The 22,229-nt window shown below is 40.1% G+C and overlaps 1 protein-coding gene across 1 annotated transcript; it reads right to left on the bottom strand.

Moving 5' to 3' along the window:
- Positions 1–300: 300 nt before the first annotated feature.
- On the bottom strand, positions 301–11,944 carry DIPK1A (divergent protein kinase domain 1A). The gene is made up of 5 exons (XM_059854245.1): positions 11,688–11,944; positions 5,257–5,391; positions 4,876–4,983; positions 4,028–4,204; positions 301–3,078 (listed from the first exon to the last, which is right to left on the bottom strand). The coding sequence occupies exons 1-5, from the start codon at positions 11,739–11,741 to the stop codon at positions 2,266–2,268; spliced, it is 1,287 nt and encodes a 428-aa protein (XP_059710228.1). The 5' UTR covers positions 11,742–11,944; the 3' UTR covers positions 301–2,265.
- Between the last annotated feature and the right edge of the window lie 10,285 nt (positions 11,945–22,229).

A 22,229-nucleotide genomic window follows, 5' to 3' on the forward strand; every position in this document is an offset into this window, starting at 1 on the left:
CAGCTTTCACCTCCTTATCCTAAAGGGTGGCACCTTCCCAGAGCCCAGTCTGTGTTTCCCTCTGGAGCTTGCAGGCTGAGGCACCTGGAAGAGAAGTGTTCCTCACCAGCCTTGTCCTGTCCTGGTCCTTTGCCTTCTCTCAGTTTCACAGGCACTTCTGTGTGCCAGTAGGTTTCCACTAGACTCAGAAACTCTTTGCACAGTTTAAACACCAGTAAAGCAGGCTCCATGGAGGAATACTTTGCTCTAAGGTACTGGTAGTTGGTGTAAATTCTGCTATTGAAAAAAAGAGGCCTGTGATTTGTTGTAAACCAAAGTGTATTTTTTTTCCCCAATGAAAGCTTCAACTTTATGCAACAGTAATAAAAATGAAGATTGTGTACCACAAACTGCACTATTAAACATATTCTCCAGTTAAGATACCCAATGACATTGGGTATTTGAAGTAATCTCTGCCCAAATAGCAGTCACTGTCAGATTTTTTCACAAGAACATGACCACTTTACACTTGTAGTGCATTGCTGGTTACAAATACTTTTTAGTTCATAGTTGGAGCACATTAGCAAGTTCAAGACAATAATTAGCATGAGCATAGTATTTCTTAAACTAAAAGGCTGATGTTCACAAAACAATCTTAACCCAAGCTGCATATTATTACATCTGGTATGGAGAAATTACCTTATTGTGGTCCTGTACTTCACTGTCATCATTCTAGGAATGCATTTAAGACAGGATACCTAGAGCAGTTAACCTTTCAAATACTTAAAGCATGTTCTTACCTCTGCTGAAAATGAATTAAGGGGCCAGGATTCAGAAGTATACAGATGACTGCCATTAACATCATAAAGATTGAACAACTTTATACCTAAAGCATTTAGAAATTAAAGATTCAACAGGTAAGTACTGAGCATGATTCAGGTGTATTATGGACATCCAATTCTGTATAATTATGAACGCAGATGTAAATTGAAAAATACAAGGGTGAAGATTAAAGGTGGTAGAGTGGTCATGCTCTGTGGAGTGCCAGGATCAGGTGATGTTTATTTACTCATTATTTGAGTCTTAACAGTGACTCATAGATGCTACTAGAAAAAAAGAATAGTATCAGACTGCAGCTCACTTAGTAACAGCTAGGAATGAGCTGGAAAATACCTCATAGGCTCCCATTTGAGCAGTATTGCACAATTCTGAACAATCCAGCTTTTGTCCTAAAATTCAGGTCTAGCTCTTGCTTACATATTTCCTGCAGTAGGAAAGAAGATTGAAGTACAGGTCTGTAGCTAAATGTGGAGGGACAGTTGCGAGACAAGACTATCCACAACTATTGTTTCTCATGTCATACAGCAGATTCCTGCACTATGCAAATGTTCTTTTTTAACTGGTTGGACATGTCTGCTATTCAGTATTTTTAAAAATTCAGTTTTCATACTATAGCTTAGTCCACAAAGTCCTTGCTTTTCACACTGTTTGCTACAGCTTAATTTGGGTTAAAGGTTTCCACTGAAGTTTTGAAACAGATGCTGGTATTGCTGCTAAACCATATAGATGACTTTAAGAAATAATATTCTAAAATTGTTGGCTCCCACAGGGCTCACCATACAATGACTTAATTAAAAATGTTGAACTACTTAAACATTCAAGATGTAAGCATGAGGTAACAATGTGTAAACAGAATCTGATTTGTCTCATATTACAACCCATCCATTCTAGAATAAAATTCTAATTTTCCACAGTTAAAAATTATTTAGTGTGCAAATTCTGCCATGCCAAGGTATTAGTAAACTTCAATCTCACAGTTCAGTTTATTCATAACAGCAGCTTGGACTTGGACACATTACTTGCAGTAGTGGTGATTCTTCATAAAACTACTTAGGAAAAAATCCTCTGCAGGTATTTCACAAGTGAGCAATGTTTTTCTCAGAAATGGAAGATGTTCCCTCAGCTGATGTGGTGGCACAGTGAACACTTTCATCCTGTTCAAGATCTGACAAAGTGCACAGAACAGTCAAGCATGCAGAGTTCTTGTTTCTGTAACACAGCACTGAACACCAGAAGGCCTTTTGGCCTCTGCTGGGTCATTCAGTGGCATGTTCATTCTTTGACAGGCCCTGTCCTCAGTTACTGATTGAAGGGCAGGACTGAAAGAACCATTAATAAAATCTGAGTAAAGAAATATCTTTTTAAAAAGGTGCAGATTGTTTTTATCAAATGTCTTAGGCCACCTCTAGTGGCAGGCATCAATATTCTCTTCTGCTGGTGGAGAAGCTACGAATCATTTGTATGAGAAATTTTCTTCCACAGTAAAGTTTTTAAGTTATTGAGTATTAAAGAATGCTCCATTTCCATCTGATTTGCTGTGACTTTAAGGGCAATGCACAAGTACAGTTGTTTCTCTAGTTCTTCATGGATATCAGAAGGAGCACCACGAAGCAGATAGTCTTTAAGGAGCTGACAAGCTTTTGCTAAGTTTGGCTGAATTACTTCAGTGGTACATCTCATTTTGCTTTGGTCACATACCGTTCTACAGTCTGTACCATAAATGCAGTCCAAATCTGAGTCGCACTGACGATCTTTAATTATTTCCTTCAAATTAATTTCTGGCACTATTTTTCTCATGTCCATCATTTTCAAATCATATTTATCATTATATCCCAAGTTTTTGGCACTTGTATCACACATAAGAAAGTTTCCATAAGGTCCGTGGAAAATATCTTCCACAAATTCTAAAAGCCCTATCGCTATTTTTGCCTTTCTTGGCCATGATGGAGTGAACCACTGGTCCATGCTTCTTCTGAAGCCAGAGGGAATGAGAAGTTCTATAATCCATGGAAGGCTGATTCCATAGAGAGAGGTATATTCAACTCTTTCAGTCACATAGAGATCCCCACAAAAACCCATCAGCTTGGGAGTATGTTCTTTATCCTGCAAGATCACCATTAACAGAAACTCCTCTAGCTGCAGGAGTGCCCATGCAGATTTTGCCTCTGGCAAAGAGACTCTTCCATCTTTGTTTCCATCAGCGAAAGACAGGATGAGATTAACCAGTTCTGAAAGATTCCCTTGTTCACCCAGTTTTGCCTGAAAGTAACAAATGAAAAAGATTAAGTATGACTTCATTAACTACTCCCAATCCATCTGTCACTCTGCCTCTGTTACTCTCCTTCTGTGAATAACAGGAATAACTGGGTGTGTTGTGGTTTTCATTGGTTATGGATGTAACAGGACCTGCCATCAGCTGCCTGCAGAGCTTCCTTTTTGTTCTGTTTTCATAGGCACTGAGCATACAATCTTCTGAAACAACTACCTTTCTTTGCACTTTAAAATGCAAATATTAAAATTCAATCATTGTTCTTGATCAGATCAGTCTTTTGAAAAACTGTATCAAGTAACTTGTTCATTGTTCTCTACGAAAAAGTATAAAGAATTCAAAAGTTTAGATCAGGTTTAGTTTTCAGCTGATTAGACCTTACAAAGGTAGAGCAATAATGTTATGAATTACATTTTGTCCAATTATTAATAGTACCAAGACAAAACTGAGTACAAATCCCATAATTACACTGAAATGCTTAGTTTTGTTATTTGATGTAACCATCTCCATTGTAGGACTACAGAAAAAACAGCCATTGCTGGAATCAGAACTGTTTCATTTTCAGCTAGGCAGATCAACTTTTTCCAAATTTTCCTTAAAACTAACCTAATACACCTGCTGCTCACTATTGTTAGAGACAAAGTTGTTGTAATGTATGACAACTGACATCAGCCTCACATCATGTTTTCTATACCAATACTAGCAAAATCTATAGACATACAAGATGAATGCTGGCTTACATCATTTAAAGAGTAAGGAAAAAACCCTGATAATTAGTTACTTCAAACTTCATGATAAGCACCTCTGGGAAAACCTATTTTTGTGCTAATTATTTTTCTAGCATACCCTTGAGAAAAAGGCTCATACAACAATGTATTTTCTCCAGCTTCAAGAAAACAAGCCATTCTGTCAAAATAGAATAAATAAGAATATACTTACTTTAAAAAGACTATATACCATTTCTTTGAATTTCTCAACAGTGGTTCCTCTTGTTGGTTTATCAAATAGGACTATTTCCTTCCTTGGTTCTGGGTCAGTACCAAAATCAAGTTGAGCAGCTTCTTCCATCTGGCATTTTATAACACTTTGCAGATTTCCCCAGATTCCTAAATAGATCTATGCAGAAAAAGAGGGGGAAAGGTATAAAACACTGTAGAAGTCCATCTGAAGACCACCTGTCCTCCAACCATTGCTTTAAGAGTCAACACAGACCAGAAACTGAATCCTGTGTGCAGACAGCAATTAGCAATTTGAACAGTGGCAGCTCCAAAGACAGCCCACTGCTGCAGGAGCCACTGCACTGTCAGAACACAGACAGCTTCCCAAACAACAGACTGGCGTCACTGCCACCTTTGCACAGCTGGTTACGAGGCTGCTGCTTCTACTGGTGATGCAGGATAGCAGAGAAAGCACTATGAAGTACAAAGTGTGCACAGTCTGGCAAACTGTGGAAGGATATTGTATATGTTCACGTAGTATAAAATAACCATATACCCCTCTACATACAGGAATAATTTCTATTATTGTATATAAGTGCATATTATATGTATTAACTTGTATTACAGTGTATCTTCTTTGTGTGTGTGTGTGTGTATATATATATATATATATACACACACACACATACACACACTCGCACACACGCTCTGCCTATCACAGCAAACAGAATTTGAAATAATCTGTATTAAACAGATTCAACTTGCTGACACTAAGGTCTACCTGACATTCTAGACAATGACATTTCAGTGGGAAATAATAAAAACTAGGTTGGATGAGTAAAGCCTTACCTGGTTATTGGGCTTTGTTGACAAACATTTTCCAAAATACAATGTTTCTTTAGCACAAAGACTGCTACATGCTGATCCATCAATAACACCGGTCTTGTATTTATCACACTGAAACAAACAGGGAGAAAAATATTTAACAAATTGCCTAGGAAAGGAGGCAGCAACTGTATCTCTTCCAACACCCGAGTCTTGAAAGAAAAGCCTAAGAAAAAATTTTAATAACCCTATGCTAAAATATTGTTAAGAGATACAACTGGTTTTATTTGTCACTGAAGTTGAAATCTTACGTCAGCATGATGGAATATGAGAATTTGATTAAATCACACATGGCAGAGACTGAAATAGTCAAGCATTTCAGAAAGCTATACTAAATACACTTACTATTATTTTCCTACAGTCATGGCCTCTGCAGAGTTCTGTGTAGGTGGAGTACTGAACATACATAATCCAGCTGCCAACAAACACCACCAGCCAGGAGATGAAGAGGTACTTGATCCGCATGTACGACAGACGGACCTAGGGCACACAAAGGGAAAATATTGTTTGTAATTCACTGAGCAGCAGGAAATTTACTATCTCATTTACTAAAAATCATTTACTGTTTCATCTCTAAGGAATTTGACTTCCACAGTGATAAAATAAGCAGACTGCGTTACATGGAACACTTGCTTCCTTCAGTGAGCAAAACTGACAGGGGAGGTCACTTTGATGTATGTAAGTGGAAGGAAAATTGAGATATAAATAAATAGAAGAAAAGCTATCAGACCCTCACAGGGCAAGCCAGACTGCAGGAACCAATTTGATCAAAATCATAAACTCCCAGAGCTCAGTTAGGTGCATTTTTCTCTAAGACCAGTTACCTATGTTCCACTCATGGTAAATCAAATCCAACAGACCAGGAATTTGGTAAAAAAATAATCTGTGTTAATGTGTAAATATGTAAGATAGAGATACAATGAGCAGAATGGGTATCAGGGTCAGGTTCCATATGCTGAAGTCTTCCACTCCTTCCTTGAAATGACACCATTAACTATGCAAATAAAATTCTTCTATAGTAGCCTTACCTTCACCTTCCCACAAACTGTTGTTTCTGTGGCCTCACATATATAGTTTTCACAGGGGCAGAAGGAAAAACTATTTATAAATTAAGAACTGAGGGAGAGCTAAGTGTCTTACAAAGTAGGAGGGATATTTTGATCTTTTCCTTCTTTTTTTTTCCTCCTCCTCAGAGTCTGGTGTGCTAACAGGATGATTTTCATATTCACATCAGGATCAGAAACTAATTAGAAGATCAGGATCAGCTTTAGCAGCAGGATATAAGGAAGTGCATGAGAGCAGCTATATTTGGTCAGTATAAGATCCATTTCTATTAGTATCCTGATCTTCAGCAATAGCTATAAAAAGATGCTATTGAACATATAATAACATATATTATATACACCAAGTGTGCTCCCAGTTTCCTCTAGAAGAACTTGCTGAGCCAGATGTGATACTCTATATTTAGTAAATCTCAAATATTTCACTAATTTACCCAGATTCTCTTAAAAATCCACATAACCATCCACACCAAACTTAACAATTAATTCACAGGTCTACTATCCACTACCACAGTCAGGGACTGGACTTTATTTTGCTGAAGTCTGATTCATATTAGCTTTGTTTGAGCCCGCCCCAGTTCATGTATTGGAAGAGTGAACAATCTCTATCCACTCTGAGCCCATCTGACATGATTTTGTAGGCCTCCATAACACACCTCCCCGTGATCTCATCTCTTTTGCAAATTGACAGGTCCTAACTTGACTGTATGTCATGGAGAAATTATTCCATATGTTTGGAAAAGAAGGGTACTACTCATGATCAGTTTTGCCATCACATACATACACAGAACTGCAGCAGATGCAAATAAGCAATTTTTTTTAACCAGAAAGACTGCAGTAATTTATTAGTATTTATTAAAATTTAACAAACAACCAGCATGCATTATAGCCTTTCTCTCGGAAACAAAAAATCCAGAAAAAGTCTGTTTCAAAAGGTGAAGGTGATTCCAATCCATAAAGCTGTGGTCCTGCCACATGCCTCAGCTGTGCATCCCTATTCCTTCACGCCTTCACACACACTCACTTGACAATCTTAAAACTACCTGGTTAAAAAGGGAGAGAGCTACAATTACCTTTTTATTCCAGTGATTTTTTGGTTTTTTTTTTAGAGACAGGTTTTATAATTTTGGGGTTTTTTAAAGCTATTTCTAATAACACTATTATGTAGCAGAACATGAAGCACAGAAAACTACTGGTAAAATCTGGGGAAGATCAACAGAAATAAACCAGACAATTTTAGGGAAAGCTGTTTCATATGTAAAAGCTGCTTGGGAACCAAAGCTTCTGGGACAGCAAACCCTCTTCAATCCTCAGTGTTTCTTGCTAAATCCTTCCATAAGGCTTTAGAATACATTTTAAATCAAAGTGCTGTTTAATTAAATTTTGTATTATTGTATCCATTTAGTACAACCTCAGAGACCAGCAGCAGCTTGCAGGCCTCAGGACCACTGCAGAATATTGACCATTCTCCCAGTATGGATACTGTATATATTGTCTTCCTCCTTAGGCTGAAAGGGAATGTACTTGAGACTGAAAATCCTCCCCAAATGCCTGATCTGACAGCATCATATATTTGGCAGGAAGTTCCAGAGAAGCTAGATTTATTTTGAGCTCAGCACTGTGCCAATGGAGTCATGCAGCTTTTGACTTGCAGAAGCTGCCCAGCCAGTTTAGAGCATGGACAACAGCATCCCTCTGCTTACAGACAACCAAGGTTCCACTCTCTGGTTCAAAGGGAATTACTTCTCTTAAAAGGACTTCCTCATCAAGTTCAGCAAAAGGCACAAACATTATTTGACTTGCTCTCATACATTCCCCTACCAAATTTTCATGTACTCCCCAGAACAAGTCTGTGAGCATCAACCCATGTAGCTCACCTCCCCTGGCACAGGCACACGCTGTCCTAATGAGGGGATGGAGCTTTACTGAGCTGCTCTGGCCACACGGGTGAGGCACCCTGAACACAAGGACTTCCACTGCTGTGCAGAGCACTGGAACGTTTCTGAGCAAGAAATCCCAGACAGCATTTAGGGAACAACACATATAGATGGACTCCATTTGAAACTGTGACAAACTGCCAGGAAACTTGTCATAAGAACATTTTTAGGGCAACAGGAGGACTGAGAGTTCCAAAATTATCAAAAAAAGGAAGAAAGTGTTCAAAACAAGGAAACAGTTCCTTTTTTCAACTCTACTCTTCCATCAAGACTTAAACATGAGCCAGGGAATGCAAGAATGAGGGAAGCACTTGCAATGCTTAATGTTACAGATTCAACTTCTTCCATCACTTGTATATTCTGCTAAGTCATATGCACTGAATAATAATTAGACACTCACCCCCTGAAACAGAACTGGAAAACCACTTCTGGCAAAACTCAAGCCTGGATGCACTCCAAAGCATATGGAGAGTAGTGAATCAACATGCAACATAACTTGACAGATTTTTGGTGAGTGTACTTTTTATTTAAAACACTTTTATGGTTAAAGAGTATGAAAGTGTTTCTTTGTTTAATAGTACAGAGAGCTTAATTCTGGAAAGTATTACACATAACCATAGTGTAGTAATCTCCAAATCAGAGTTGTTCGCTCCATTTGTCTTACATGCTTGCAACAGAAAAGGACAGATGAAAAAAAGTAGGCCAATCATGTTAGAAATTTTGTTCTCTGTTCAGGTTGATTTGTCTCTCACAGGAGGCATTTCAGGTAGGCTGACACAATGTCTGAGAGCATTAGCCCACACTGTCTTGGATGCCATGAACAGGACATGTTCACATCTTTAAAAGCAGACAGTGCATGCTTATGATTATGCCAATGTCTTGAGTTATTTTGTATCCTGAGTAACCAAAGTGAGGAAACAGAGCTGAGGTATCTTTTGAAATAAAATAATGACCAAGATGGAAAATGGGACATCTCTCCTTTAAAGGTTAAGCAGAGCAGAAGGTATTAAAATCTTAGAGCAAAGAGATTTAGGAAATTTCTGCTATGTGGGGCTTTAAACTTGCTTATTCTTTGGCCCTTCAAAGACAGTCTCTTGCACATTATTGAAGTCCATGAGGCACCTTTAAAGAGTCTGTAAACTTGATCCAGAATCTATAGTCAAACTTCAACATGTGCAAGTGCTCTTTACATGATTTCTGTCATAAGGAATCCTGCTGGTTAGTCCTCAGCCTCACAATATAATTGGTAACTACAGCTATCAGAAAAGAACTTCAGGGCAATGTCCCTTAAATCTGGGACACTAACTCTCCTTGTCAAACAAAATCTCAGTGTTAATCACCTAACTGTAAAATCCTATAAATACAATTAAATTATTTTCATGGTCTTTGGCGGCATTTAAAAGTTTTTCAGGTTTTAGGGTATTTTGTTTTGTTTTCTATTATTACATGATTTGCAGTCTAAGCAATGGCAGAGCTTTATACTTCAGAGTTACTATTTTTTGCAGTGACAGGACTTTAACATTTACTCAGGGAGGACTTAACACTAAGTTTTGGGCTGAGCTAAGATAGCTACGAGTGTGTGCCCTGCTCCTTTTACACAAGCTGACACAAGGCAGGACGTCTTTTTTAGGCTCAAAGATCATCAACTGATTACCTATGGGTCTTGCATTCTGCACAAAAGCTGAAGTGTTGAGCAAGAAAACATTTGCCAAAGAATATCTACTGCAACCCAGCTCATAACATCCTGCTCCCATTAGGGCAGAAAAGCTGGAACAAGTATTAAGTTCTGACAGAACTTGATGTTCTGGCAATTCATTTCACAACATAATGTTGAAGAAGTCTGGAACACCAGCCAGCAAAGGCTGGAATTCACTCAGTGATAACCTTCCACTGTACAAACATCTCCCCTGGTGTACTACTTGAAATGCTGCATAGAAACATTGCAACAAGTCTTTCCACCTCGCTCATAGCCCTCAGTGAGTTAAGTCTACCACTTACTTAGAGAGCTTTGGCTTCTTTGGAGACAAATCTCAGTAAAGCACTCAGCAATTAGTGTAAATCACGACTACATTTGTCATGTACCAACAGTAACATGCAGTGACAAGAAAAGCCAATATATTGATAGTTGCTTCTGTTCTATGGATGCATCAAATATCAACATACATTCACTAACACAGAAAAATATGTTTAGGGTCACAAAGCCACTATTAGCTCTCCTCAAACAAGTCCATAGAATATACAAAATCAGCTCTCAGTATAAGAAACCACAATCAGATTTATTTTTAATCTGCAATAAAAACAAACATTTAACTTCTTTGGCTTTTCTAATAAATAATTTTGTGGTCTTCTTGTTTCTTAGCAGATTTTAAAAGAATGTATTTTGCTTGGAAGGCCTTAAATTAAATTTTGAGAAAAGTAGAGAAGAATATTATCAGACACAGCCATACGACGATAAGAAAGAAACTATCAAGGCAAAGGAGGCAAACAATTTGGAGACTCCTAATTTGAAAGATGGCATATAGATTATGAATTCATTTTTGTTTGTATTGAAGGCTTTATGCCATGGGAATTCAATTATTGTACATGTGTCTGCTTCATTAAATAGATCTAGAGTAATCTTTTTTGGTTTAAAACCCAAGTGATATGGACCCAGAGTTGCAGATACATACCATGAAACAAATACTGAAGAGGGCAAAATTAGATCTGTATTCTTCTCATTAAACATTACACCCCACTCCACGTACTTCCAGAAAGAGAACAAGATTTTCCCCCCATCTGGAACTTTTCCAAATGAGGAGAAATTCAAACATTCAACATTTTAAAAAGCACCAATGTGAAGTTTAAATTTTTTTAATCCAATGATCACTAAGCATATCAACAGATGACAAACACAGAAGCAGCATATATAAGAAAAGTAAACATTATTTATCTCCTCAAACTCAAAAAAATACTCGTCTTAGTTACCATCTAGTTAAAATACAACCCAGCTGATAAGGGGAAACCCAGTGGATAAACCATCAGGCTAGCACAACGTCATGACAGACTAACATTTCAATGCAGAACTTCCTACAACACAACAGCCACAGCACTTCCTACCAAAACATCCTTACTCTGCTAACTGAAGTAATGCAAACATGTACCTGCATATAGAAATACAAAAGTGTGTCTGTGAACATAAAAGGAAATGCACGGCGCAGCAGTAGTAAAGTGCCCGACATTAATTTTTTAGAACACACGCAAAAAAGGGCATGAGTGGCTCCTGCAAGCTGTGGTCCATGCGCTGACAGGATGGATCCCGCAGCACGGGCGATAGGTGTAAAGCGGGGGCGCGGAGCACAGCACGGGGCTCCGGGGCCGCGGCGGTGCCGCAGGTGTCGCTGCCCCGCCGGCCGTGCCGTGAGCCCGGGAGCCGCGGGCCGCCTGCCGCGTAACAGGTCCTGCGCCGGCCGCTCCGCTGAGCGCGCTGCGCCCGGAGGCGGCGGGAGAGGCCCGATCCGACCGGCGGGCGGGCGGCGAGAGGCACCGCGGCCCCGAGGCCGCCGCCACCTGCTCCCGTGCCCCGACACAGCCGGCCGTGCCCGGCGCCGCCGCCTCCCGCCGGCCGAGCGGCAGCGCGGCGCAGCCGAGCCCCGGCCGCCGCCAGGCGCCGGCGGGAGGGGAACGGCGGCCGCGCCGGGCCGGGCCGGGGGAAGCGGCGAGAGCCCTGCGGGGGGCGCCCGCTCCGGAGGGAACTTTGCGGGGAGGGACGGGCGCCGGCCGCGGCCCCTCGCCGGCCTACCTGCGCGGAGTAGGGCTTCCTCAGCCAGGCCCCCGGGAAGAGCAGCCTCGCCATGGCAATCACACATCCCCGCAGCGGGCGGCGGTCGGAGGCGGAGCGGTGAGGAGCGCTCCCCCGCCTGCCGCCGCAGCCGCGCCGCCGGCTCCGCTCGGCTCAGCGGGGAAGAGCTGCCTCGGGCACCGGCGGCCGCCGAGAGACGGCGGCTGTCAGCGGGCAGGGCGGGCGGCTGCCGCCTCGGCAGCGCTCACGCCGCTGCCTGAAGGTGCGAACGCAGCAGACGCGAGGGAGCGAGGCGGGGCTGAGGCGGCGAGGCGAGGCGAGCCCCGCCCGCCCCGAGCCCCTGGGGCTGTCCCAGTCCCTTTTCCCCCTCCAGGTCCCACCGGAGCCCGTGGAGCCGACAGCCATCCCCGAGTTCCCCTCGTGTCTGCCAGAAAGTGCTCGGGACGCTGTCTGGGGACAATTATGGAGAAGTCAGTTAATAAATAACGCGTGCCGTTGATTGCGAACAGGCTCCCATCATTTACTGGGTAGACTATTAAAACCAGCTGCAGGCTCCTTACAGTCCTTAAAAAAACCCCAACACCCCAAAAAAACCCTGCAAAACCCCAAAAAGGAGTAGTTCCTCCAAAATCAGGAAGGAGTGTTTACCTGGACACATATTAACACAGATGAACAAGTTTTTTAGGGTGAGGTTGGTAAGAACCGCCTGAATAGGTTGCCCAGAGAAGCTGTGGATGTCCCAGTTGAAGGCCAGGTTGGACAAGGCTTTGAGCAAACAGGTCTATTGGGAGCTGTCCCTGCCCATGGCAGGAGGGTTGGGAAAAGGTAATCTCCAAGGTTCCTTCCAACTCCAGCCATTCTATAATTCTACATTAGTGCTAGAAAGTGGAGAAACGTTACCTATTTCTTCTTCACCAGGTGATCTCTCAGCCCTTCATACATTATGGGAAGCCTCAATCCAATCGAAATTTGTGGGGACACTATAAAGTTCAAGTAAAATCATCCTTTCTTAAGCAAGGTTTGGGTTTTGCAAAGTCTTCTTGTCTTTATGACTTGATTGTGACTTCTTTTAATGCAGTGTGTTAGCAGAGTCAAAGCCAGAAGCTGGGAGTCTCCAGTCCTGATGCTTTTTGTCTATGAGACTTCAGGCACAAAGATTATGCCAAGGTGCTGGGATAAAAAGGAGACAAACATAGCTTGTTATGGCTTTGGGTGTTCAGTGCACTTATCAAAGTACGTTGCTTTGATGAAAAGACAAGTCACAAAATACTACTGTAAGGATAAGCTAACTCTTTTTGGCAGGGCTTACTCTTAAGGAAAGATGTATATGTGGAAACCAAATGTTAGGAGCTCACAAAGAATTTACAGATTTGTGCTTGAAGATTCAAGAACAGTCTGTGACTGTTTTTTGAATGATATTATCACTGCCAGAGTCACCCTGAAGTCTAAATCTGAAAATTAATTAGTAAGATTTGGCACTCCTGTAAAAGCAATCCTGGCTTTAGAAACAGCCAGTGACTCTCGCAGGGTTTTCTTCCCTTCCTATTCAGCAGGCCCAGATGGCTGCGCTCTGTGCATCACCTCCCTCTGCAGTTCAGTGGTTTGCACGAGTTTAGCTGGGTTGTGGCCATGCAGCAGAACAGCAACGCAAGAGGAGGCCACAGAGCAAAACATTTTAACATTTTGCTGAATAATCTCAAGCCCTTACTTCATCCAGTGCTCTATGCCAAGCCTTGGAATGACAGGCTGGGAGTAATTGTGAAATGTCGGTGTCCCATATGGCTGGCAAGGATCTAAATGTTTCATTCCTGTTCCATCTAGATCCAAACAGCTCCTGGCATATGTTCATTAGGGGATATATTTTTCACTTAGTACATGAGATCTTCATCATCTGTGAGAGCAGGCGCTTTATTCCAGCACTGAAATGTTTAGTGCTTCAAGTATTCTTTGTGCCCAGGCTTTGCTGAATGCTATAATCTAAGGCTGTTTCAGCCTTTTTCAGTTACCTGGTAAATTGCTGGTTAAGCTTCAGGAGAGGCAACTCCCATGAAAAGCAAGGCCACATAAGCCATGACAGTAACAGGAACCATGTAACATGCACTGACTTGGTGCTCAGAGGATGTGGAAACCCAAAGGAATATTCTAAAGACTGGGGGGCAGATGCAGAAAAACCACACAGGTAGAACATAAGTCATATTGATGTATTGTCTACTGTACAGCCTTTCCATTCACACTTTTCCATTCTGCAGTTCACTCATCATCCATTTTTGTAGGCCCACACCAAAGCTTTGGTATATATTAATGTCCAAGCAGTAGAAGTTATGCTGATTTATTGCTGCCTACTAATTCTTAAGTTTCCTATCCAGCTATAACAACACTAAATGTTATTCTGGTGATGCAGGGTTTTTGTATAAGACAGAAATCGACTGCTAGTTGTACAATGCTGTGTTAGTCACTCACAATGTCAAAAGGTAAATGTGGTTTTATAGTGCCCTCTTACATTCACCTGCAATTCCAGGACAACTTAGAGTGTATTACATATTAACATAACTCAGAAAAACCAAAACATGGTTGCAAAGATTGAAGCATCCAGGAATTTTAGAAATATAAGGAATATGAGACAATATGAATATGAGACAAATGAAAATACTGAAAAGCTACAGAGAAGAATCTGAATTCTTCAAGATAGTCAGTGTAATGTGCACCTTTAAAATATAATAAATAATTTTATCCAATTTCTTTTGAAGGCAAGTCTCTGTAACTTGAGCAAGTAATACAGGTTTTAACATCACATCAAAGCTAAACATTAACTTATTGCAGTGGTGCTGGACTTGCTTCTTTCAGTTATTTGAAGCAGCTGCACCCACATACTGATTTAACTCAAATGTTGTCATAAGAGACTCCATGGGAAATCCTCAGGGTTCACCCACTCTCCCCACCATCATATTATATGCAGGGAGCCTCTGGCTAATGTTAATAATCACGAGACTTCTCTTTCTCACAGCAGCTTTACTAACTTCCAATCTGCCTAGCATGGCTTCCTAGATTAACTCTCTTTTGCTCTGGATGTGCCTAAGAAATATTCTATGATCCTGAGCAGCTCCCACAGTCTTAAAGTATTACAGCACCAGTAGAATGTAATGCTCTAGCATTTGCCATTGCCCAGCTCTGTAGCTCCATTTAACAAGTGTATTTACACAATATATAATATGGTGATGATTTAAAAGAAGAATGCCCTCATTTCCTAAAATAAAGTCTAGAAAAATTTAGAGGTTTCTCTCTTTTTGTGCTACTCAGCTATCTACTTGCTCACATATCTGTCTAGGAGTCTGTTTTTATACAGACTACTTTCTTAGGCCTGTCTTTGTGGATGAGAACAAAGACCTAGGGACCCTTCAGAGAGAGACACTTTTTCCTTCCCCTTTGCAAACTTCTGTGAAATCTGACTTAATCAGTGTATTAGATTTAATTTTATCCTAATAGATTATTTCCTATTATTTTCTGTTCACATTCTTACAAATGCTAATGCTTCTACAGCATGAGTAGGTGGAGTCACCTCTTACCCAGAAAGCAGACACAGCCTTTTAAGGATTCCCATGTCCCTTAACTCGGTGTAAACAAATCATTCATCTATTTGAGGAAACAGACTCTTCCAGCCAACAGGTTTCATTTCTAAGGCTCTATTTGCATGGTCACTTTAATCTCCCATAAATCCACCCTGCTGCTGAGGCAGATGGTGTCACCTTCTCTCGCTGTTGGTGCCTACCTTCTCCCTTGGGCTGGCACAAATATTCCTCTTGTTGTATAAAGAACTAAATCTATGATGCGAACTAAAGACTAATCTTGACTCTTTTTTCCTCTGAGATAGGTTAGAGGCACTCCAGTTCCTTTCATCATGGCTTGGACTTAGGAGCAAAAAGGCTGTTTGTAACCACTGAAACCTTTACCTTATTTAAACACATGTCCTTGTAGTTTTACCATCAGATAAACTGTATAAATGTATGTGACTCCTTTGCAGCTCTTGACTGAGATTAGATACAATCATTATTATTAAACATGCAGAGATACTGATTAATTTGACATATAAGTCTTTGCTTTGAGGGACACAATGTTTACTCTTTTATTCTGGTATATTTTTTAAAATTCAAAATGTACTAAAAACATTACGGTAAATAGGTCTTAATAACATAATATATCTAGAGTAAATAGGTCTTCAAAAATCCAGAATAGAAAAATCCTGTATACATTAGAGGACTAAGAAAACTTCATAAATATTGTACTCAGAAGTAAAGATTTGAAGGTGGTCAATTGCAAGCAAATGCAAAAGAACAGCTTGCATTTATATTTGCATGTCTGTATTTCAAAGTCTACAAAGACAACACAGTTGAGATTCAATAAACCAGTAAAATTAGGTTTCCTTTGTACATATTTGTGCTTTCAAGTCTACTTCCTCTATTAATTGCTGGAGTTGTGAGGTTCAAGAATTTTACCCAAGATTAATTGAGGTTATATATTAAAATGCATGGTCAGAGTACACTTGCTAGCATTAATCTATTTCTGGTTTGGAAAGCCTTTTAAAATTTTCAGATAACTTATCTTCAACTTGGCTATTTTACTTAATTATCCCAGATGTTTCCTTCTTTGAATTAGAGGCAAAATAAAGTTATAATCTGCTCTGAACTTCTTTTACTTGAAGTAAAAGTCTTCTTTGTTCTGTTCTTTTGTGCTTGTGGTGGTCATCTGTTAAAAACCACAAACCTTTTATAATAGAAATGTTAGTCTTAATTCCTATTTATAGACATTCTAATAAGCAGCCTAGCCGGCATTTTCTTCATGCCCTACTCCCATTTCCCAAAATTCCTTCCCCTGAATTAACACTTGCACCTTCCTGCTCACTTTATAAGGTAAAAGAGAGAGTTAGAAAATATCCAAGTCCTAGCCCACACTCTTTAAAAAATCCTCTTAGGTTCTAAATTGTAGATTCCAGTACTGAAGCTGGTGCGTACTGATACGAGGAGGTCAAGATAAGGAGATGAGCAGAATTCAGTTCAGAAAGAAGATGCTAATTTTTAACTCCTAAGGAAGTTTAGTATTGGAACAAATCACCGAGCAGGGTAGTACAGGAGGTGCACTTAGGAGAGCTCTGACCTAAGCACAAAGCAGCAAACAGCTGCAATGGTTTAATGCATTGCTACCCCCCTTTGTCCTGCCATCCCCTGTGCCCGAGGACATTTCCACAACAGAACTCTTTCAGTTCACAGTCGAGCACATTTGCTTTAATTGCCTGAGAAGTCAGTTCCTGCTAAAATGCACGACTGTGAAGCTCAGCTAGTGAGGTACAGCTCTGCCCTGCCTTCTGCCAGCTATGGTAGAGAGGAGAAGAATGGGCAGAAGAGCAACTACAGATAGCAGAGCCGCTGTGTGAAGCCCTTTCCTCGCTCATCCTCTACTACTGACACCTACTCCCATGCTGCTCTCTCACTTCTGCCATGCAGCTCTTTGTGTGGGTAAATGGTGAACTGTCTGCTGAACTCAAAAATAACACAAAAAAAGAAAAAAGCCACATCAGTCCCCCACTTTGATTATGCATGCTACTGCAGAGTGCCATATTCAGAAATGCAGGAATACCTTGACATTTGGAAGAAGTAGCAGATACAGGAACTACTTAAAATGGGATATGATGAAAAGCACTTCAAGTCTACCCTCAAACTGATGTCTCCTCATAATACATACTCCAACCTAGTGATTTGTTGGGCAGAATGAATGAAACCTTGTGTTATGGAGGAATTTGAACTGCTAATCATTGTGTCAGGCCTTAAATCATACACAAGTAAGTCTGCTTCAGTTCACAGGCTTTAATGAAGCTGGAAATCTGGTCCCATAAGCAAGAATTAGTATAGTGTAGTGGAATGGCTTATCAAACAGTCTTCATGATATTGATAAAAATTAATCCAAACATAACACTTTGTCTTACTCTCTTTGGCTACATTCAAAACCTCTATACATGAAATTCAGAAATTTTGAACTGAATTGTTACAGGATTTTGGCAACACTCTTGAAAAAGCAGTAATGATTAGAAGAAATCTCAAGGAAATAAATGTTTCCTTTTAGAAAATCTCTAACTGTAAGGCATCAAATTTTAGGCAAAAATAAAATTAATGTATTTTTAGTAGTAGCTTATTGAAATTGGCAATTTTGAGGTGATTTGTAATACACAAACTTTCTTAAAAAGCTTATCACCACTTATGAAGCCTGCATCTATATTTCTAAAGTTCCAAACTCTTAATAAATATATGTACAGCTAATCTATTTAAGTATTTATCACTGGGGTATTTTCTAGATAAAATAGTTTTCGCTTCCCTTTAAATAAACAAAACAACAGACAGTCAGGTATATTCCTGGCACAGAGCAGATGCCTTTTTCATTCCCTAGAGTAGGCAATGTATTGATTATATACTAATTAATTTCTGGAGCCTACTTCATGGAAAGTGCTGTGGGATTGTTGATCGAAAATGCCAGTAGGCATTAAGTAGTAATTGAATTATTTTAAATTTGTCAACATCTAAATTTCCATAGTACTTAGCAGGAATTCCCACTGTAAATATAATTGCTAGAATGAAGTAAAACTATTTTATTCTTAGACTGATTTTTTAGAAGGAAAAATGCTGTTTTAAGCAAAGTAGGGAGCTGCTTTCACACACACATTTTCTTACATCATTAAAAATACATAGGCAGAATAAATTCAGTAGTCTAAAATACATTCTTTGGGTTCTTCTCTGTGTAATAGTACATATTTCTGAACAACAGATTTTTTTAATCCATCCATACAACATAGCAAAAATGACAACACAATAAATGCCAAGTTACAGCATTTCTAAAGGTGTTTTCTTTTCCCTAAATGAATGACAGAAGGCAATTTGGAGCAGTAACAGTTTAAAATGCTATAAAATACAATTTTTAAAATAACCAAGCTCATGTTAATATAGTATGCAGTATTATTTTTAACTCTATGCTTCATTATACCTCGAGGTAAGTATCAATACACTCATAGATTGACTATACCATATCAATATGCTAAAAAATACTTTGTCAAATTAGGCTTATGCCCAGCTCTTACAAGGCTCTAAAAGTCTGGTGTTGCAGTTCTCATTGATCAGTTCTGCTACATGCTTTGACAGCAATACTGAAGTTCACAATAGAAGAACTTAATTTTGTATTGCCCCATCACAGCTAATTTTATTTCTGTATCACAGACACACCATTCCACCCCTCCATCCATCAATATTATTCAATTGTTTTTAATTAGAGGTTATTTTTAACCTGGATTATATCTATTATGAAATTTGCAGCACAGCTGAACAAAGTTTTTGCCTGCACTAAGGGTGTGTGGAGAGAACCCAAGAAGCAGACTGTGGTCAAAACTTATTAAAGCAGCCCAACTGCTAAAGAAAATGCACCAGGGAACTGAAAGCAAAGTAACTTTGTTATTTGACAGTGTGGTATCTGTTAGAACATAGGCCTTAAAGACATATTTTAAGATTGCCCTGTATGAATCTACATCAGAAATCATACTGATTCCTTGTCTTTGTTTAAAAGAAATCAAAGCTGCATTTTATATACAATCAAGTGTATTAAAAATTGCTAAAAATGTCTAAATATATAAAAAATAAGCTCTTGCAGTTAATGAAATCTTTTATTATCTCAGAGAAAAGACACTGAACACATCTCTTTTGTGCTAAAGGGAATATATTCAGTGTCATTATGGTGAACAGTGCAACTGTTGTGCCTGCCCTGAGTTCTCATTGTACGTGCGTTCAGAGCCCTCCTTCCCTCCTTCCAATGACACCACCATCACTCTCAGACACGAGCTCCAGCAGATAAAACATTTTCTTTTGATTGAACAGGCAATCAGACCCTTTCTAGATCTTTTGTATTACAGTGAAGCTGAACAAAAGGAAACAATTCACAAACCCACATTTCCAACCCACAACACCAATTTTGGCTGGGATTTGGGAGTACATCTGAAAAAAAAGAAGTAGGGGGTGAGGTAAACTGAAGACACAGAGAGTCTTTGTTAGAACTTTACACCTCTAAGAAGGGTTAAGTAGTAACTGGTCAATGCAGTCATTGTCATTAACACAAATAGTGTGATTTCTATGAAAATATTTCAAATTACTACAGATACTTATTTTCTCTTTTGTCTAGATATTTATTAAATAATTTGTTATAGTTTAGGCTGACCTTGATGTCAGATTTGCAGAGTTTTCAATCAACTTATTTTGTGACTTCCTCTTTATACACAGACTTAGTGGGTATTGACATTCTAGCTTTTACCTGTTTTATCCCAGCTTTTTGTTCCCATTGTGCAATTGTCCACATAAAAAACCCTTCCACACAGTATTGTTTGAACCTGAACTCATTTACAAAGCGAAGGATATAGGTTTATATCTAGTTTTACTTCCAGTCAATCTCTAACTACAAATATAATTTCCCATCAGGAATCAATGGTTACAATTTGTTTTAATTTAAAACCAGAGCAGAGTGGTAACTATTCAACTTTTCCATCTCTTTTTTTTTTTTTCCCCATCCATCTTCCCAGCCATCATTCTTCTAAACAGAAGAAAAATACATTTTCAATAAATTTGCTGTTTCTGATTTAAAAAAAAAGGTTTAAAATAAGACCTGGATTTACAGGTCTAGCAAGTAAGGGTGCCCTTTTCACCACAGGCTATCCGTTGGTAATTAAATCACACCAGTAATCTGATACAGCATTAGATCTTTAGTAGCATGATAGCACCGTCACAGGCATTTTACATCCTAGAACCTGCAGTAAATTAAAAGTCCGTGGAGACCATCACTACTTGACCTTTTGGTCTGCTGAATTCCAGGCAAGGCAGAAAAAAATCAGCTCTACTTTTAGCAACCTCCTGCACATCAGTGCAGTGTCTTATCAATGCTTGCCTACATTTCCTCCTATCTTTGGCAAATACAGCTCTAGAATTGATGCTGCCTGAGAAATTAGAGACAGCTGGTAAAGTTCCTGGGAGAGTCAAGCTGACAACAGTGTGTTGTAAGTTGAAGGAGAATTAATCTATAGCAAACTGACTTCTGACTTAGATAATCCTCACACATGCTTATTAGGTCTTCCCTTTTGTGCATTGTCTTCTTTAATTTGCCTCAGCTTTTTCGGGTGTTTTTATATTGACAAGCCCTTTGAATGTGGTGTTCCATGTCCCAAAGTTTTCTTCACATCTGCTTACGGCAGGTCTGGTATTCTCTTTTGCATCTCTCATGGGCAGGTGGATGGGCCTTGCCTGGGTGTAATGGGGCACAGCAGAGCCACCAGTACCCCTCCAGTACTGGTGGCAGCAGTGCTGCCCAGTGAGGGAGGCACGTGGCCCTCAGCCCATCAGGCTCAGCCCATGGCAGGGCACTTCTCAGCAGCAGTGAATTCACAGGGCCAGTGTGCCTACTTGGCAGTCCTGCCTGGAAACTTCTGCTCCCCTCACACAAGAAGCAGCTCCTTTGTCTCATAACAGAAATACTTCCATTGTTCACTTCATAAGCAGCCCATGACCATGGAAATGTATTGGGTATCTGAAAGAGATGGCAGCCCATGGGATCAAACTGAAGGTCAGCTTATGTTTCCCTTTTGGCTCATTGTAGGTGTTTCATCCTGTAACTTGAACACAGGAAGAAATAAGCCTTTTCTCTCTGCATTTCCATTTTGACATGAATATTTTTATTACCTCTTCTGCTACCTCAGTTCTGTACTCTCTTTTCAATATGTACATGCTCTCAGCTCCTGAGCCCCTGAAGTCTTCAAGCTGACCTGTCTGCAAATAAACCTATTTTTGCACATACATGTATGTGTTATATATACATATATACATTAATGTTTTTCAGCAGGAGCAGTTCACTGAGCTGCCACCTCTGCATGGCTCCTGGCACAGAGGAGAGCCAGCATGTCCCTGAGCAGAAGTGAGTGACTGCAACCTTAGATGGCAGCAGCTGTTGGGCAAGTGTGGCTGAGTCAGGTAACTGTACCCTCAGCTACATCTGCAGAGAAAAGATGGATTTAAATCCCCTTGCTAGTGTTTTGCTCCCCACCCCCTTCTTCAGCCCAGGCCTCCCCTGCCTCTGGGAGGAGTAGGCTCAGGGGACTGAACAGCAGAAAACATTTTAACCACTGTTGTGGGCTTAGCTTATACTGCTGAGGGTATGGAGCTGGTCAGAGGAGCACCCCCGTGGGCTCCGTGGGAGCCATGGCAGCATACTGAGAGGGAAGCAGCAGGACTGCCAGCTCTTGATGTGCTTTGTAAAATTCACATTCCAGCTCGCTGCAAAAGCTGGCAGAGGGGATGAGTGGATATTTAACTAATATTTAGGGACTCATCACAAAAGAGCATAGCACAAGGAAAAAAAACCAAAAACCTGTCTGTTGCAGCAGCCCCAAATTTTAGGGATTGAGTCAGGACTGTATGGATGCGGATCTGCCTCAGTGCTGGTATGAAACAAGCCAAAATAGAAAATAAGTGACTG

The sequence above is a fragment of the Haemorhous mexicanus genome, chromosome 9 (assembly GCF_027477595.1).
Source record: "Haemorhous mexicanus isolate bHaeMex1 chromosome 9, bHaeMex1.pri, whole genome shotgun sequence".
Lineage (NCBI taxonomy): Eukaryota > Metazoa > Chordata > Aves > Passeriformes > Fringillidae > Haemorhous > Haemorhous mexicanus.

Bases quoted from the DNA above. Each gene is read 5' to 3' on its own strand.
- DIPK1A (XM_059854245.1), bottom strand. From the start codon at position 11,741: ATGGCGAGGCTGCTCTTCCCGGGGGCCTGGCTGAGGAAGCCCTACTCC. The intron at 4,205-4,875 runs GTAAGGCTTTAC...TTTTCTGCATAG, and splicing joins CAACAAAGCCCAATAACCAG to ATCTATTTAGGAATCTGGGG. The intron at 3,079-4,027 runs GTAAGTATATTC...TGTTACTTTCAG, and splicing joins TGGTATATAGTCTTTTTAAA to GCAAAACTGGGTGAACAAGG.